At 36.6% G+C, this 20,185-nt stretch overlaps 1 protein-coding gene across 1 annotated transcript; it reads left to right on the top strand.

Annotated features, from left to right (window-relative positions):
- The first annotated feature begins 5,196 nt into the window (after positions 1-5,196).
- On the top strand, positions 5,197-5,896 carry LOC149374643 (uncharacterized). The gene is given in 3 exon segments (XM_089592390.1): positions 5,197-5,337; positions 5,571-5,676; positions 5,745-5,896. Coding segments are annotated over 3 exon segments (399 nt in total).
- The last annotated feature ends 14,289 nt before the right edge of the window (positions 5,897-20,185 follow it).

Consider the following 20,185-nt stretch of genomic DNA (forward strand, 5'->3'; position numbering starts at 1 on the left):
TTGAAGACAGTTATACAATAGGTCTTAGAAGTTGGAAAAGTAACCAATCGCGTGGCTCTGCGAGACAGAGACTGATGCCCCGCTATACTAAATTCTGCTGATTCTGCTGCTTATGGGCAAGTATAATACTTTTCCCCTCTATTCTTATATCTCTATGCACGTAACAGTGATGTAAGCAAAATAACAGCGGGAACAAGGGGGAAAAGGGAATTAATTGATGCTCCATACTTATTGAAAACATCAGGTCACCAACCCAAGTGAAAAGGCCATAGAGATATTATACATAGAGAAAGCGAGCAAGACACGATCCCGTACTGTCGCTAGAGGAAGAGGAAAGATTATTTTAGTCTCGCATCTTTCTCAGACCTCTTCTCTTAATGGTTTTCTATTGGATATCTATATATACAGCAGGATAGCAGCTAATTAGAAAAGTGGTTTGAGAGCGATGCAAGACCAAAACAATCTTTCTTCCCTCTCCAGCGATTGTACGCTTCGTTTTACAGGAGAATACAGAGTTTGTTTCCTCTATGTATAATATCTCTATGGCAAAGGCTAAAAAAACTAAAATCGGTTTGTTCAAATGTATTTACAAGAGATATATGGACCAACCACGAATGCCACAGAGTTTTAAGGATTTGGAAAGTGACTCCTACGGTAACTCCCCCTGAAAGTAACAAATAACCACACTACTAGCATGTTAGTACTAAGACTATACAAATCTTAAAAATAGACTGCTCGTCAGGGTGATTAATCATTTCAACATATTTTTGATTGGACCGATTTAGATATCTAATCGAGCCATATCCGATGTAGCTCTATAAGATACCTAAAACGGTCCAATCAAATACATGTTGAAATAATTAGCAAGCGGGCTGCTCGCTCTTATTTACGGCTCTGAAGCACAGATAGAAAAAGAGACAACACCTAGCGTGAATATCTGTCACTTTTGCACATTTTAAGAAGGGGGGCAGAGCTCCCGAAAGTGGCACTCAAAGTCACGCAAAATTCGAATTGGCTATATGGTGCAAAACGCAAAAAATCAGATACCTGAGCCCCTAGCTGTTATTTAACCAAATAACTCAATCAGTAATAACACAAGCATCTATTACCCGATAACCCAAGATGCTTACTGGCCACTTGATAAAAGAAGAAAATGTTTATGTATAAAACAATCTCCAATCACCCAATAAATCACGGTGTTTACTGGCTACTCTATTAAATAATAAATTAATAATTATTAACACAAGCGCTCATCATCCGATGAACCGGGGCATTTACTGGACATTCTAAAAAGTAAAAAAATATTTATTTATAACACAACTCCGATCATCCGATGGCTCAGAGTGCTAACTGGCAACTCTATTAAATGATAAATTATGAATTAATTACACAAGCGTCTATCATCTGATAACCCAAGGCGCTTATTAGCCACTATTTTAAATAATAAGTTATTAATTAAGGAAACAAACGCTAATCACTCTATGATCTAGGGCACTTGTGCAGGCTGAGGGAGGGGGGAGCGCAGAGCAGCAGCAGCGACACTGGGGACGCAGAGAGAGAGAGAGAGCGCCGGCCAGCAACCAATTAGCCAGAAAGCGTAAGGAAAAAACGTGCAGGAGGGGGGCACGCACACACAGAGCATAGCAGGCGGAACTTGTAAAAACAACGCGTGCACTTGAGGAGAGAGGATACCAAGCAGCAGCAGCAAGAGAGAGAGAGCGCCAGGCAGCACACAGGCCCATTAGCCAGAAAGTGTACGAGAAAATCACGATTTGGCAGATTCGCTGGCTAAAAAAAAAAAAATCAAAGTAAAGAAAATTTCATAACGAATCGAACGCAAAAAGAAATTTTAAAATTCGAGCTACTGCAGAGAAATGGCAGCACTTTTCGGGTCCAAAATTCACAGGTATAATTTTAGTACCCAAACAAGCGCAGGCACCGCGTTCAAATGACCAGTAAACTACGTGACCAAACTCGTGAAGCACTTGAAGAGAGGAGGAACTATACACATCAGCAGCACTACACTTATTACACTAACACACAGTCAGCTACACATGTGTCAGCTGTAACACTTAACGTAAAAGTGTAAGCTTGAATTTTCACTGGCAAAAAAAAGCCGTATCAAAGAGCATTCGATGACGAATATACTGCAAAAAGATTAAAAATAAAATGGTATAATAAAAATAAGTTACAAACTACATCTTAATAAGAACTTATTGTATCTTCAAAGTCTGGAGTGCTTGTAGCAGAGTGGCTAAGGGGCTCGGCTAATGTACAGAAGGTTGGAGGTTCAAATCTCTTTGGAATCTGTTTTTATTTATTTTTTTTTTTTTAGAAATTGGTTAAAAGAAATTAAAAAAAAATATAAATTCAAGAAAATAAGTAAAAGTGTATGGTGCCGTTAGCAGTGTGGTGTGGCAGTTTTGTATGGTGCGAAAGAAACCAGAAGTACGTCATGAAGGGAGAGGAAAAGGGGGAAAAATTAAGCAAAATCCACTTACGTCACACTTTTTCTCATGGTCACCAACCTGAAATCGTTGGTTAACCCCCTTGCATAACGCGCCTATAGAAGTATAACTTAAAAAATTATTCATTTATAACACAAGCGCCAATTACCTAATGACCCGAGGCCCTTATTGACCACTCCATTAAATAAAAAGTTATCAATTAATAATACAAGGGCCGGACACCCGATAACCCGAAGCGCTTACTGGCCACTCTATTAACTCAAAAAATATTCATTTATAATACAAGCGCCAATTACCTAATGACCCGAGGCCCTTATTGACCACTCCATTAAATAGAAAGTTATCAATTAATAATACAAGGGCCGGACACCCGATAACCCGAAGCGCTTACTGGCCACTCTATTAACTCAAAAAATATTTATTTATAACACAAGCTTCAACCACATAATAACCTAGGGGGCTTATTAGACACTATACTGAACAAATTAATATTAGTACACCCAATGCCACATAATTTTGTCCGAAAGTTATGCGGATTCCAGAGTGAATCCAGGACAGAATCACTTGTTATTGAGTATAAATAACATAATTGTATTATTAGATAAACTATAACTATTCAATCGAGTGGCCAGTCAGCACCCCAGGTAATCAGGTGATTAGCACGAAAATTTTAAATGAATAAATTATTATTTAATAAAGTAGATTGTCAACGCCCCTGGTTATCAAATAAGAAGAGCTTGTGTCATAAATAAGTTATTCATTTATTATTAGAGCAGTCATTTAGCTCCCCGGGTCATTGGGTGAATAAGCGCTTGTGTTGTAAGCTTGTAAGTGTTTAATTTCTGCGCTTGGTTTAGTACCGATTTTTGAAGCACTGGGCTGCCACTGCCGGTTGAGACAACTGTAAACGTTTTATACATTTTATACATTAGTTATATTATTTACGTACATAACGTATCACATTCAAAGTAACGTAGAAAACCCATCCCCGGCCCTGAGTCATCAGGTGGTAAGCATTCGTGTTATAAATTAATATTTTATGATGAATAGAATGGGCATTTAGCGCCCCCAGTTACCGTATGATGGGCACGTGAGTTAAAAGTTAATGTCATTTTATTTCATAGATCTACGTGTCAGCACCATGGGTTATCGGGTGATAGACGCCTTTAATAATTATTAATAGTTTATTATTTAATTAATTGGCCTGTAAACGCCCTGGGTTATTGGGTGATAGGCGCTTGAGTTACTAAAAAATAATCAATTATTTCATGAAGTTGCTAGTAATCGCGCATGGTTATCAGGTGATTAGTGCTTGTATTATATGAATGAATTTTTCTAATAAATATAATTGCGAGTAAGCATTCCAGGTTATCGTATGATTGGCACATGGGTAATAAATAATTATTATTTTATTTCATGGGAATACCCGTAAGGGCCATGGGTTATCAGATGATAGGCGCTTGTGTCATTTATTAATAATTTATCATTTGCTGGAGTTTCTAGTAAGTGACCTGGGTCATCGGGTGATAAGCATTCGTCGATTGTCGGTCGGAGAATCGTTCCACACGACAATTCATCTAACGTCTTTGCAACAACTATCGCACGTGAAAATAAATCCTAAAGAGTGTCTTGAATTTATTAAAAATACTAATTTTCAATTATAAATTTGTAAGAGGTTAAAATATTGCCAAAAATAAACCTCAACGCAGCATTACGTGTGTTCGACAAGTGTCACCCTATTTATCCTTTTTAAATGAAAGACAATGAATGTGGAAAATCATACACACTGTTTCTCTGAAAGTCTGATTACACCAAAGCTTCAAAAGGTAATATTTAAACTAAATAAAAACAAAATATTATGTCATGATTATTGTTTTACACATGAATGTCTTTCATAGTAAAGATCTTTGCGTGTGAATTTATAGGTTATTTTGAGTAACTTATTTAAATAATTGATCGAAAAATTCGACTAATAGTATACTGTTTTTACTTTGCTATATATACAGATGTATTGTATGCTACTCAACTTCTGTCGAAACATAAAGAAGCCATTGCTCAACAAAAACGTAAAGCAATTAACTCCTTTCCTGACGACAGTTTTCTAAAGAAGAATGAAAAAAATAAAATAGTCGAATGCAAAATTTTTGACAAGAGTGATAACAAACTGTATAGATTGCTTGTTCCTCAGGAAGATCATGATTGAGCTAAAAAAGGTAAAATTAGTTTCTAATGCATATTAATTAAGTACCTCTAAGCGTACTATATGTATTACATAAAACTAAATAACATCTTAAAATTAGATCTTGGCTTTGTTAACAAGCTCTTACGTGACTATAAGCGTGTACATGGTGTACATACGGATGCTTCTACATATTCTCTAGAATCAAGTGAGAGTCTTGATTTCTCCGGTCCATTTGATGTTGAAAAAGAAATAGACTGTGACACTTCGAATGGTAAGAAACGTATAAAGCGTTTATATCCATATTTCAAACAAATCTTACTGATAAATTATTTTTTTCTGAATTATTATTAACCATGTAGGCAAATATGCTAACTTGTGTCATGCATGTAATTATATTGTGTTTATACTATATTTATAGATAAGCAGCGTTGTTCTTGGACTTTTCAAGAAGTAAAATTTCTAAAAGTGGCCTACCAAGAGTGTGAGACGAAGGCCAGTCATGGTAAAATATCACATCGTCAGATGTGGAAAAATATACTAATGAAAATGGCCAGTGAAGGTCACAATTTTACGGAAACTCAGTGTGTTAATAAATTGGATAGCTTAAAGCGAAAATACAAATCAATGATCAAGCACAGGGAAAAAACTGAAGAAGAAAAATGGGTAGGAGACAAAGAAGAGTGTGAGGTGTGTCATTTATTGATAATATTGATTACCATATATGTATCCCAAGCAATATTCATATATAATTACTCTATATACCTTTTATATTTTTGGGAAATAATACAGATAAGCATAATATATTTTAAATTTTCTTGTGGTATAAAGCTTAGAGTTTATGTTAGAAAACTGTAATCTTATACACTACTTTTGTAACAGTAATGTTTGTAATAAAAAAAGTGTATTTGTTTTTCTATCAGTTACTTGAGGATCTATTTGGGAAAAAACCGTGGGCCAAACCGTTATCTACAGCTAGATCTAAAATCCCAATGCCAGACTTTAATAGCACACCAAGCACTTTAGCTGGTGGGGGTAAGTTTACCAGAAACTGTGTTATACTTTAATATTTATTTTAAATTATTAACGCCTTACAGGATCTAGATCTGTTCTAAGCTCCACAAAAATACAGTTCATGAAAGAATGTTTAACGGATAAGCGTTTCTAAAGAGAAGCTACAGCTTAGTACCGAGAAAAAAAATTAGAGGCCTTAACAAGTATGATAAGTGTTATTAAATGTGATACGTAAAGTGCTATTAATTAGTGATCTCCGTTGGCAATACTTTAAAACCATATTATATCTTATTAATTTTTACGTACTAATGCATTTGTTTTTATGTTACGTTCAATTAAACGCATGAAACCTAAACTAAATATAAATTATGAAGCTGTACAGTACAAAGTATTAATACTGTTTATCATAGTTCTAGAGAAGAAAGTATTCCATAAAAGATAGTTATGTTGTGTTCAAAAAGAAATCGCACTGTGATAGTACAATAAGTGCTACATAAAAAGTTTAGCATAGTTCAAGACTTGCTGTACTCATCAATGATTATTACTATGTTAGTCAGTTTAAACATATGGACATTGTTGATTAAAAAAAAATGTACATATTGGAGAGGTTATTAGTATGCTTCGTTTAATTAGTGTTATAAATCAAAATCAGTTTAAATTTCTGTGAATGTACATGTTGCATGTGTTACAATGTAGTTTGTTATTGAGCGAGTATAAAAAGTTCATGATTTCATGATAAATCATACTACAAAATGATCTTGTTAATCAAACCTTACTGTTGTTGTTCGATAAATAATATTTATAAGATTAAATGCTCAGGTATTATGTAAGATTAGTCGTACAGAAAAATTACAATTAGTGTATGTAACATACCGAAATGTACAACGAAAATCTCTTTAATTAGTTGTTTCCCGTGAATTTGAGGGAACTGTACATAATTTTAAAAATCTACCACTGTATGAGTTAATAATATAAAAGAATAAACAAACTTCAAACTTTACAGAAATCACAATTTTTATTACAAAATATTTCCTAATTTATAAGAAATTTTATTTCGTTCCCGAATAAGTGGTGAATTATTTTGAATATTACTAACAATATTCATAATTCTTTCTGCTTTTATCCGACCTTCTTCTTTTAAACCATCTGAAACATCCATGGGATCAAGATTGTTATCCATTGTATCTGGTAGGATAATTAGTGCTTCAAAAGTGTCTTCTCTTTTAAGACACACATTGTGTGAAACACAGGCACATACAATGTAATAAGGTATCAAGTCAGTTCTTCACATCGGAACTTTGTCAAAAAAAAAATGCCATCTGCCTTTTAATAGGCCAATGCAACGCTCAATTATTATACGGCTACTGGATAATTTTGTATTTAATCTGATGTGTTCCTTGAGCAAATGGCCGTTATCAACATCAGGCACGATAACATTTTTTTGCAAAGTATATGCAGAATCTCCCATTAAATGTGTGTCATTTGGAAAAAAATACTTCGTTGCACCTCTCCTAAAGACCAGAGTACTTAAAAACACGTGAGTCATAAACTAAACCAGGTAATCCTGCATAACAATGAATAATTTTAAGTTTATCATTGCATGTGACCTGGAAATTTAATGCACTTTGACATAAATTTTAAAATATAAGCTATTCCAAATTGTTATAAGTAAATCACCTGTAATTAAAGAGCATAAAACCCTTTTCGGTTAATGTATGCACCTGGATCTACTTTTGGAGCAGCTATTCTGATTTGTGTGCCATCAACTGCTCCGATAACTCCAGGAAACTCGTGCAATTGTGAAATTCTTTGTGCAGTTTCAGCGCACTCTCTTGGTGATGGCCATTGTATAAAATACAATCTTGATGTACAAATAGCTTATACTACTCGCAGTAGTAAGGGTACTATTTTTCCAGACACTCTGATAGATATATGTCATACGGGTGGTGGCGAGAGCGGGGGCGTGGCCAGGGTCCTATTTTGGCAGATTCCACGTGATCCTGCGTGGGTAGCCAGTATGCTCGGAAGAGGGCGCGCGGTGGCCCCGCGTAACTTAAATATTATTACCGACGCTGCCTAGTCGGTAACATTTTTTTTTTTTTTTTTTTTCAGAGGGGGAAAATTAAGGCGTCCAAGTTTCAACTATGCCGATTGGTGAGCGTGACAGAATTTAAAAATTTCAAAATTCAAAAATTGGCTCTAATTCTTGACCGCTCTTCGTAAGGGTTAGTATAAGGAGCGTGTGGTGGGTGGGGTTTTTTCAATAAATTAAAAAATATATTTCATAAATATATTATGTAAAAATAAACAGAATTTTGAAATGTTTTACAATATCGTTACAATTTTACAATATTACAATGTTACAACATTATTAATTCTATTTAATTTAATATTAATGTCATTTAAAAAAATCTCTAGACAGTACGTTGTTAACTCTAAAAATACCATGTCGAAATTATTTTCTAAATAGAAATTATTGATCGTAGAGTAAAGGTTTCCTTTGACATTTTTTGTAAGTATAAAAAGTGTTCCTTTATTAGCTTTTCCAACTTTGATACAGTGGTTTTATTCGTTTCAGTCATACTTTCTAATAAAACAATTGACTCGTTCACTATTAATTCCTTACACTTAGTAACTAACGTTACTACACTTTTAATTTGGCGAAGTCTTTCATTTACACATATGACAGATTGAGAGAGTCCTAAAAATGTACAGTGCTGCATAACAATAGTTGAATCGTACGTTTTTTTTTTTTTTTTCCTATCAGCATCTTCTCTGTCACTGCTTTTATTTTTATCAAAAATAACTGACTTCTTTCCGTAAAATGATGTAAATACCAACTCGATATTACCTACTTGTATGCGATCCATCTGACGGGTGTTTTGATCATGAGAGAAATCATTTATAAAAGCAAAATAATCTTTAAGCTCGCTCCATACATATGCATTTATAATTACACCTCCTGTAAACTGACATTTTGAAAACTGCAACAAAGGCTTGAAGCACTGACGATGTATATTATGGTGAAGCCCAACGACGATTTTTTTGGTAGCCGTCTGGTTGAGTGGATACGAATGCAGTAATACCTTTGCAGTTGATATGATAGCACTTTTACTGTCTCTTGTATTTTCATCAAAATTTATGAAATCGGATCCTGGCTTGTCACTATCACGCGTTAAAAAATATTTTTGTTTCTGTTTGAGTGGATCCGTTTTACAGATCAATGTAACGTAGTAAAATTTGAATCACTCGTGTTGTTTTACTTCACATAAAAATTTAAGATTAAGAGAATTATAGATATATATTCTTTATATAGGTATACGTCAACACTATACTTATAGCCAACGTGAAAGCCACTGGATGGTTTTAGTGAAAAAGGCACCTTTCTATTTTCTGATATTCGATTAATACTCAATTTGTGATTCACGGCTTGGTATGGAGGGCTTCTTCAATAAATACACTCACCCCGAAGAGGTGTCACAAAGAATTTCTAGTAAGTTTATACATATTTATAATACATAAATAACAAATGTGTTTACATAACCTCACTTGTCAGTCATGTGTTATGTGATCCTTATTTCGATTTATAATAGGCAAGTTCATAACAAAATTTTCAAGACTGTGAGTCAAATACCTGTAAAAATATACTGAGATTTTTATTTATGGACAAAATGTGGATAACCTACATTGCAAATAATACATGTATATAGTGTTATTGGTCTTTACCTGATTAGAGTCTTGTTATAAGTAGTAGTAGTAGTACAGAAAGTTGATTTAGTAACTCTACAATATACAGTTAACTTATTTTTCAATAGATTATATATATTACATACAGAAGACAATGGGTCTTATTATTTACAGATAAAGTACCATGTAACTAAAATACTATTTCACTAGCTTTTTAGCAGAGAACCTTTGTTAGTGATTTTTACCTGTGATTAAATACCTAATTCTGTGATAGCTGGGAAGCTGAAATTGTATAAATATTTATAATTATGCTAAACAAAACTAAGTACCAAATTTTAGCTCTGTAACTGTCACAGAATTTGAGAAAAGTATTAATTTTAAATTCCAGAAGCAGCATTATATTTAATTAACTGCTAATTGATTTTTTTCATGTGTGTTACAATGTTTAATTGTGTTTACTTATTTTGCTTGTAAAGTAGATAAGATCTACTGTTTATTTCAAAGCTCACGAAAACAAGGCCTATTCAGTACTTTTTAGCCATATTTAACATCTTTCATTGTGTGAGAGTTAGAGAGCTTGAATTTGGTAATTATAGTTATGTTTTTTTAAAAAATGAGCTTGCATGGAATTCTGGCTTTTCAGTTGTCACTATATTAAATATCCGTATATGGAAGGGACATTTTCGATGGAGCTTCTTTTCAGAAAATAAAATGGAAATTTTGACTAATATCCTCTTTATAAGTAAAGGAGTTGTAATTTGGTCTTGTAAAAAATACTGTTGTTGCTCTGATTGTACAAGTCACAGATGTGTCTTCATAAATAACAATATAAACTTTCCTATTAACATAACTACCCTTTATACATTTTTTTTTTCTAAATGATATAATGTACATATTTTTTAACACTTTTATTGACTGACTCGAATACATTACATCTTTTCGTATAGATTTCTTACAAACAGCAGATTTTTTTTCACTAACTGACAGTGACTTGATTCAATTACTAAGTGACGATATTCCTACCTTAACAAGATTCAGTACAGATTTGACAGAAGAAAAAATCTTAAGAAATAGCTTTCTTAATGACGGTCCAACCAATCATGCAACAAGACTCTGCAACATTCAGCAAGTTGAAGAAAGTGGAAAAAATCTATCATCAACATCGTTTGAGTTTGGAAGTATCACCTCAAACGTGCCAGAGACCACGGGAAATAAAGATGATGTTATCGAGGAAAAGAAATTATTTAAGATAGAAGAAATTGACTTAAAGAAATTAGACGATAATGAATCAGAAACATTTCACAATGAACTTCCAGGTTATACACAAAACTAATCTTAATAGAAATGTGTGCTTTTATGTAATTGATGGTGTACTTTAATGGTTCTTTCTTACAAAAATATAAAAACGTTTCTTTTGTTACGTAGGATTCTAAAGGTTCGGGGTGCTTAATAACAACGTGGCAGTTAAACTCAATCAATCACTTTGTGCTATATTCCTTGAGGGAAGGCGCTTTGCGGTCCCGGGTGACTTATTGCGACTATCCTCCTTCTAGTCCCGACGTTCAAAAGCCCTGTGGCCACTGCTGCGAGCCTTTTTATGCTCTTTCTTCCCCATCTTGTGCTTCTTCCTAATACTAATAGCTGAGGCCTATCCCACGTAGTATGTTCCGTACATACTGTACGTGACACGTCCGAGGCCGCTTCGTTTTCGCCCTCGACAACGTTTTTTTCTGTACCACCTCGGAAATGATTGTTTAATTAGTGTCTGTATCATGTTGTTCGTGTTGTAATGTATACTAATCATATAAGAAAAATGAATGAAGTGTTCCTATGAACATCCTCGTTAATTTCTCTTATACAGGCTTTGATAAGTTTTCCGCAAGTTTATAATTGTGTTATTACATATATTGTTTGTGTTTGCGCTCTTCCCTCTTACATAATAAATTAATAAATATGCCATTGTGAGTTTTACTTTCATTGATGATTATTCAATTACCATTTATTGCTTATTACCTAATATAATATTTACTTATTTACTTACATTTTTTTTTTCCTGAGTTGTTTTATACAAATTCATTTTTCTCATTATAATTATTGTTTTTCTTCTTTCAGTTTTATTTCACTAACAACTTTTGTTTTGTGTATTCATTCTCTTTTTTTTTATTTCCTCTTTTTTTGTGTTATACTATATTCATTACATTTAACACAGCGTCTTCTACACAACATGACAAAAACCTATTATTTCTTTACTTTATTATCATTATTATTACATACGTATTTTTTTTTTTTTTTTTTTTTTTTTTTTTTTTTTACTAGACATCGTCAATGCTTAGGTATTAAGGCTCTACCTTTAACTTAGCTAAAGTTTGTTTGTTTCTTATGGTAACTGTTTGTTACTGCCCGTCAGTTGATCTTCTTGTCGCTGCTCATCCCGTACTTGGATAAGTATTGGCTGTAGTGCCATAGAATTCCTCGGATTTTCATTTCTTACGACGTTGTTTCTGGTTCTTCTTCCTGCAAACATTCTAGATAAGTTTAGTATAAGTGGGGCCCCCCATTTTAAAATCCCGAACGATCCTGCAGCCGCCCCCAACGCTATTTTAGCTGCTAACCATGTGTATTCTTTCAAGTCGAAAAATTCCTCTTTTGCCTGCACTAATTCATGTATACGTTGTACTATGTCTATCAGCTTAGTACCTGTCGTCAACCTACCGTCCGGTCCATGTTCTTGCTAACCAAGCTCCTGTAACCCATCCCTCTCTACTACCATCTTTGTTTGTCCCAATATCTCATCTACTTTTACCTCTTTCATTTTCCGCGCTATTTCTTTCAGATTCAAATTTGAGCTTTTAAACTTAATTATCTGGTTCTCACCCTCCTCCTGACTCGGGTCCAATCTCGTCTCCAATGTTTGGGCTGTGCAATCTTTCGCTAGGTCTATTACTCCTGCCTTCATTACTTTAAATGTCTTGTGCTTGGTGTGATTGCATTGTACGTGTATCTTTTCCTCTTCCATGGTGCTGAACGCATGTTGATTCTTCGCGTGAAGACGTGTCCAATATGTGACCTTTAATTTTGCTAGTACTATCGGGCACTCTTCCGGCTCCTTCACAGTTTCTTCTAGTATCAGCCGTATCTCACAAGGGTGGTCCTCGTCTACTTCCTGTGTCGGCTCTATTCGTAAACACACTTATCTTGTTCAACTTCTTGCATTGTTCCACTGTCTCCCGCGATACTGGTGCAAATCTTTTTTTGCTCGTGCTACTTGCAATGTACTCATATGTTGGTTGAAGATAAGCGATGACGTTCGTCATATTTAATCCTTTCTGTTCTACTGGCAACGGTGATATTCTTAGGAGGTTTAGACTCTCTCTTGTTACTAGCGGTATTTCGATATAATATATAATTTTTCTATCAAGCGCTATCGTTGCTATCTTTGACATTTCTGCTATTTCTTCCCCCGTCGTGTTTTTTTTTCCCGGAAATCTAAGGTCCGGTCTAAATTGTTCTGCTAATATTTCTGCTTCTGCTATCACATCTAGCGCTGCTTCTGGCAGGTGTGACACGCCTCGACTCGCTAAATATATGATATACGTCGCTGTCTCAAATTTAGCTACGAGTTCTTCGGTCAATTTTTCGAATCTTTCTACTATTCCTGATACTCTGTCGTATCCGTCTATAAGTTCCGTAAATATTTTTAATCCTTCTCCTGTTACCTTTCCTGCTTCGTCTTTAAATCTCTTTATAGCTTGGAGAACCTGCTCGTGATTACCGAACATTGAAATCCTCATTTGTTCTTTTAAGTACCTTGTAGTGTCAGTCGTGTGCGTCAGGTTTGACTTTACTAGCTCCTGTATTTTCTCCTTATCTGCCTTTGCTATTTGTCCCTGGAGTGTTTGTACCGTTTTGAGCTGGTTATCATCGACTTTTTGGCTTACTACTGCCCTGTACGCCGTTTCCACTCTTTGTAAGGCTCCTGGGACTCTTTTAGTAGCCCGTTCGACCTGCTCTTCACATTTATCCCTCTTTCTTATAGTTACCCTACATTTTTATTTTGTTTGTCGGCTTGCTTGTAGAAATTACTCTGTCTGTTGGGCTATTTGATTCCAATCTACATACCATATTATTTTTCATGTCGACGCGACTGATTGAATTGGACAAATCTCTACGAGTATCCCCAGATTTCTTTTGATTTGCTTTATCTCCACCGGTTGTCCTTTTAACAGCGTGGTTTTACCCCTAAAACATAAAATAGTTATCCTTTTTACAGTTGTTGATCTTATTTATCTTAAGCTCCTAGGTCCCTAGGTTACTCTTGATTAAGGAAAGAGAGAACAACTACAAGAGAGAGAGAAGAATTCTACCTTCCTTCTTATTTTATTCTTATTTCTTTATTTTTATGTGTTTTAACGTTCTGTGTGAATACAAATGCCCCTGCCATACAATTCGTTACACATATTTTCCTAATAATTATTAAATGCAATCTAGTATTAGGGCTTGACTGGTTACTACGGTAAGTAGTGAGTGTGGCTCTGTCTTTACATTCAGGGTGTATCGTTGCATATAATATTAATGTTATACTCATGTACATCTATATTTGTTACACCATGTATGTGTATGCTATAAACAAAAGGTACATAATAGTCTTATTCCTTACTAGGCTACGTTACACGTATTTACTCCTTCGGTTACTTTCCAGCAGAGGCGAGTGTGGATATGAGAGGAAAAAGAAAAAAGGGGAAAATTTTATTGCTCTATACTATAAACTTCCACTTCCCGACTTTGTATGCAACGTTATTCTTATTTTTTCCTTATTTCCCTTTCCTTGAAGTGACTCATTTAAGGTGGGAAGGGATTTACATGGGTGTATAAATCTGCGTTTGCTTTTCCAACGTCGCTGCTGAGTCAGCGTATTCTACGTCTCCTTACGTGCACGATCTTTGCAGTTAACTTCGACAGTCATGGCCAACTTCAGCCAATTTTTTAATCGACTTCTTGGGTTTATCCGGTTGCCTTTAGGTGACTCGCGATCCACGCGCTTCGTTGTCGCCAGTGACGGTGCGTGTGGGTTACTGTTGAGGGCTGTTCTCCACGAGGAAGCCACGTGTGCCGTGCCAGATTGCCAAAGCGTAAGTATGGAAGCAAAGTTTTTTTTGTTTGTTTTTTTTTTTGCTTTTTGTTTTTTTTTAAGTGTTTTATTTATTAGGTTGTAGGTAACGCGACTGTATACGTGCCAGGATGTCCCCGCTGTAGGACGGCACCCTGGGCAAAGCATTTTTGTGCTCAGTGGGCCGACCGCGCTGGCGCAAATATATTGTGGGCAGCATGGTTCAGTAAGTGCTCTTGGCCTTCGTCATATTTTTTATTCGTATAGCTTCTTTATTTTTTCTAATGCAATTCTCTTTTTTTTTTTTATTTAGCTTGGGGTGCAACTGATAGTCGATCCCTACGCCTTCTTCGGTGTCCTGGTTTCTTTACTGTTACCGGGGTGGCCTTTCGGCGCGTTGCCACTGCCAACCTTGCGCTACCCCTATCGAGGAGGGGTAGGGTCCTGCGAGGTGCGATGCCCTTCGGGGTCTCCATTCCTCGTGGTTGTGCGGAAGGAGGAGATGGCGCCCGTCCCCTATTTTACTGGAAAGGTGTTGTGGCTTCACTGCCCCACCTTGGTAGGGGGGGCTTCCTACTCTCTGGCCGTCAGCTGTAGCTGTCACGGTACCATCCTAGTGCTAATGGTGGACGTCCTCCTGGAAGGCGCCACCAACTATCATCTAGATCACCGACCGGTTATCCAGGTTATTTTTTTTTTTATTTTTTTTTTTATCTTTTGTTCCTTATTTTGATTTGTTTATATATTCCTTTATTTAATTCGTCTTTTCCTTCTTTTTTTTGCTATTAGGTTTAACGTTCTGCCATTAGATGCCTCGTCCCTTCCACGCTGATTGCTGCTACCTCTGATTCTCAGCCCAGCGTCGCCAACTGCCTTCAGCGGTTGCAAACGCTGCAGCTGGGGGAGGGTTCTAACGGCCTTCAGCGGTTGCAAACGCTGCAGCTGGGGAAGGGTTTTAACGGGACTTCTCGAAGAAGTGGTTTGGGTCGTGGCCAGCGGTGAAAAAAGGAGGGGATGAGCCACTTGTGCTGTTCTTGTAAGAGCTGTGGCCACCATTAGTTTAAATGAGGAAAAATACGAAAGTATAATTTTTTAAATACAGTGTTTTCATCCTTTTATTATTCCCCTTCCATATTCCACACTTGTGATTTTTTTTTTTGCATCGCGTACACACGCATCCATATATATATATATAAATACGCACATACACACACACATATATATATATAACGCGCTTTGGGAGGAAACTACACACGTAACTCTCCCGTTGTCGTTAGAGTTTTGTATTTCCCTTTACATGTGGATTTCCCTATGCGCTCTGAAATGTTAACTTAATTTATTTATTAGAACGTATATATACATGTTACTACGTTTGCTCATGCATATGTTCGGATGCGACTTTCCCTCGCTGAGCTTTATCTAATGCCGTTTAATTTTCGTGTCTTTCGTGTTCTGCGTATGTGTTCTAAGTGTACACTTATGTGTTAATTGTATTGACATGGTAGTAACGCTTGTTAGATAGAGCCACGCGCATTTTTTACCTACCTCTCATACATCGTTCATGTAAAGAGTAACAAAAAAAATAAAAATAATGCATTTCTTGATGTCCGATTTTGGCGCCGTATCTTCAAAATGCGATTTAATATACATTCGCATTACCACGACCTTTCTCACATTTGCTCTCATGACGTTACCAACCATCTTTTTTTTATTATTTAGGGCTATTGGATCTATGTATCCGCGCTTATTTAGGGCATCTATTGTTTCCGTATCAGGCACGCTTTCTGTTACCGTCGCAAATACTAGGTTATCTATATAATGAAATGGGTGATCCTTTGCCCGATGTATTCTTTGAAATGGTTGCATGTCTGTTTCTTTTTCCACTAGCCACGGTGGTTTTTTATGTGGTATCCGTGTCCTGCATACTCTGTTCTTTTTCAGCTGTGGGAGGTTTGATAATACTTTTTTTTTAAGGTCAGCTTCCTCTGGTGTGTTTTTTGACTCCAGTCTGGCCTTTTTTAAACCGGCCCCCTTCTCACTCTCATTGTTAAGTAAGTCTGAACTACTTGAAGAGTCGGGGGGTGGTGGTGGATTAGGTGGGGGCGTGTCCCCATCTTCATAAACGTCCCCATTTATGGAGTCACTTTTATGACGCTCTATTTCTTTCACTCCTTTCTCTTTTTCTTTTCATGATTCGTTTACTTCACTTTTTTAATTTATATTGGCGCCCAATTCGTCACTAACCCGCGATTTTCTCTCCATCGAGATTTGTTCCTCCTCTCTATGCCTGGTTGCAGCAACGAGTGGTCTGAAGTGGTTGTTGAAGAGATGCAAGTGTACATATTCCTTATTGGCATTAATCGTAAAACTTCCGGAAATTTCACACTTTTTTCCCCTCTTAGTGCCCTGTAGATGTATACAAATATTCTTTCTAAGCTCTTGTGCGAACAACAATATGCAATCATCATTACCATATTCTGTATTAAACTGCAGGATTTTTTCTACCTCCTTCGGGTCAACACATATATTTTTCCACTTCGAACATTGTAGTACATCCCGGAGTTCTCGCGCCGTCAATTGCAAGTCACAGGAAAAAATAAGAGAGTCAAATAAGCAATTACCTGGTATTTCTACCGAAAGTTCTTCGATGAGTTTCAAATTTTTATTCGACTCCATGCAGTTTTGTTCTAAATTCCGTTCGGCTGCATTTCCGCGTCCTGTTTTACATTCAAGCTTATTACCTTCATCGGTATAATCGACCGTTACCCCTCTTATTCTTTCATTCCCCGATGGGTTTTCATTTAACTGTGGTGATTCACACGGGGTATCTTCCTCACTTAAGAATCTCTTTCTATCCCCTGAGCCCGTTCTCTCCTTCGAGGGCTGTTGAGATATGTTTGTATCATTATCTGTTCTTACCGTTGGATCACTCAGAAGTCGATCGGTGATAGTATCGGATTCCCAATTGTCTATTCTGATTCCTGGCTTGACTTTAAAATCTTGGCGCTTAACATCTAGTCTAACTTTCGCTTAGAAGTTTTCTATTAAGTTATTAAGTAACGCTCCGATCTTTTTGTTTACTTTCGTCCCTTTTTCTGAACTTTCTTTCGTCTGTGTACCCCGTCGTGATTCATTTATTTGCTTCTTGCTTACACTCTCACTAGACGGTCTGCTTTGTACCCATTCCTTCAGCGTCGGTCGGTCCCCTTTGACCGTATTTGGTATTTTCTGTTGCTCCTTGTTACTCTCTTGGAGCACACTTTGCGCGTGAGCTTGTGCCCATCGGTGATTCTCCTTCTTTCCTTTATTCGCATTTCTGTTTGACATACCTGCACCCGAACTCATCATCTCTATGGTATCTATAGGGTCAAGCATTTTTTTTCTCTTTCCGATCAACTCTGTAACCAGGCCTTCCTGTGCCTGCTGGTGTCCCCCGTGCTTATCATTATTTGCATTTATGACTATGATCTCTGTACCTAAAGTTTTTTCTTTCTCTTTACCTTCCTCATTCGCTAGGCAAGCTGCAGCTAGTTGGAATCCCCAATGTTTAACCAGCTCGAATTTTCCTTCTAAAGCCACCGGTGAGTCACAGTTCCTTATAATAATCTCCTTCGACACAGTTTCTATTTGCGGTGTTACTAAAAAATTTGGTGGGTGCCTATGCAGCGTATCCAATTGTCTTTTGCAATTTTTTTGTTGCATCTTCGGATGTATTTTTATTTCTAAATACGGTAGGCTTGTTATTCCCCCCTTTTTTTAAACATTTTTTTCTTTGCATATGTAAGCTAATTCATCCTTTGTCAGACCCTGTGATAGGATTTGTTTTTCACCATTGTTTAAGGACCCTATTTAAAAATTTTTCCCTTATTCTCTTCTGCGATCTGTACTGTCTGTTAACGCGGCCTGCCTCTTTTCCCTTGTTTCTTACGTGGTTCTGCTCCTTTACTCTCTATATTTTTTCTCGCCACCGGCCACTCTGATTCTGAACCAGCGTCGCTGTGTTTTATGACCGTCAACTCATCTGAGTTATTCGTCTTGCAAGGCTTTTTCCTTTCCACCTTTTTGTTTGACGCGTCTAAATCAGATATCTCTATCTGCCATTTTTTATCCTTTCTTATTATGTTTCTCTCTTTTCTTGTCCGTATTGTGAATATTCGTGCAAGTAGCGCATTTATGTTACCATGGCCATCTCTCTCCTGCTCTTCAACAAGTTCATATAACTCTTGTCGCGAAGGTTCAGGATTTTTCTCTCCATCCTCTATAATTAGATTTCGGTACAGTGCGTCGGGTGCCTTATTGGCTACTCCTGGTCTATAAACAACGTTAAATTTATAGCCCCTTAATTTAGCTTTAATTCTATTAAATCTTATATCTGGCTTCTTTGATGAGTGAAAATGTTTAAGAGGCTCATGGTCCGTAACTACTGTAAACTTTCTGCCAACTAGATAGGGTCGAAGTTGCTCTTTTGCAAATATTGTTGCAAGCAATTCTTTATCGTACGTAGGGTATCGAATTTTGCTGCCCTTTAGGCATCTAGAGGCATACTCGCACGGATTGTCTTTACCCATTTCTCCCTGACTCAATATTGCCCCAATGGCATAGTCAGATGCATCCGTTGTCACCACAAATGATTTTTCTAGATCGGGGGCTTTAAGTACAGGCTCGCTGCAAAGTGCATTTACGAGCGTTGTAAATGCTTGTTCATACTGCTCTTCCCATTTAAACTCTGTACCTTTTTTCAGAAGCTTCGGCAGCGGTTGAGCAATTTTAGCGTATCCTTTAATAAATCCTTTATAATATTCAACAAATCCGAAGAATTGTTTGATTTTCTTTGTATTTGTAGGCCTTAGATATTTTCTTGCAGCCTCGATTTTCTTTGGATCCGTTTTTATTTCACCATTTCCTACAATATGGCTTAAGACTTTTGCTTCACGTTTTAGAAATTAGCACTTCTTTAGCTCGATCGTAAGATTTGCCCTCGACAATCGCTCTAACAATCTTATAAAGCGTTTGCGATGTTCTTTAAGATTCGACGTGAACACCATTATGTCGTCTAAATAAACCTGTACCTCATGGCCCTGCAGCCCTGCCAGTGCAAGCGTTATTGCTCTTGAAAACGTGTTTGAAGAGTCCGTGCAACCCATTGGCATTTTTTTGTACTGGTCATGCCCATCTGGTCCCGAAAACGCTGTTTTATAAGCATCGTCTTCATGTATTTCAACTTAAAAAAATCCCTGCTTTAAGTGTACCACTGTAATATAGCATGCTGTCACCAGATGTTTCAGTATATTACTCTGGAAAGGAAGTGGGTGACAAATGCCTATGTTATCTCGTTAAGTTGCCTGAAATCCGTTACTACCCGCCAGCACTTTTCGCCATCTGGTCCTGCGTTTTTAGGTACGATCCACATGTTTGAGCTGTACGGAGACTCTGAAGGCTCTATTATACCTTGTTTAAGTAATTTCGTAATCTCAACTTTCATTTGCCCTCTCGCAGCTTGCGGATATCCATACTGTTTCGTTACTATCGGTTTATCCGTAGTCGTGTTTATTTTATGTTTTAAAAGATTTGTCGCTTGCAGTTTTTCCCCGTCGAGTCCAAAAACGTACGAGTCAATCTCTATAAGCCCTCGCACATGTTTTTTCTCTTCTACGTTGCACCCCGATATGTCGACTTACTCCATTATTTTGTCGACTCGCTCTTTTCTGCAACTTAGGTCGTCTGTTTTAA

The sequence above is a fragment of the Copidosoma floridanum genome, unplaced genomic scaffold, assembly GCF_036245765.1.
Source record: "Copidosoma floridanum isolate Cflo_tuat_1 unplaced genomic scaffold, Cflo_Japanese_pri ptg000016l, whole genome shotgun sequence".
Taxonomy (NCBI): Eukaryota; Metazoa; Arthropoda; class Insecta; order Hymenoptera; family Encyrtidae; genus Copidosoma; species Copidosoma floridanum.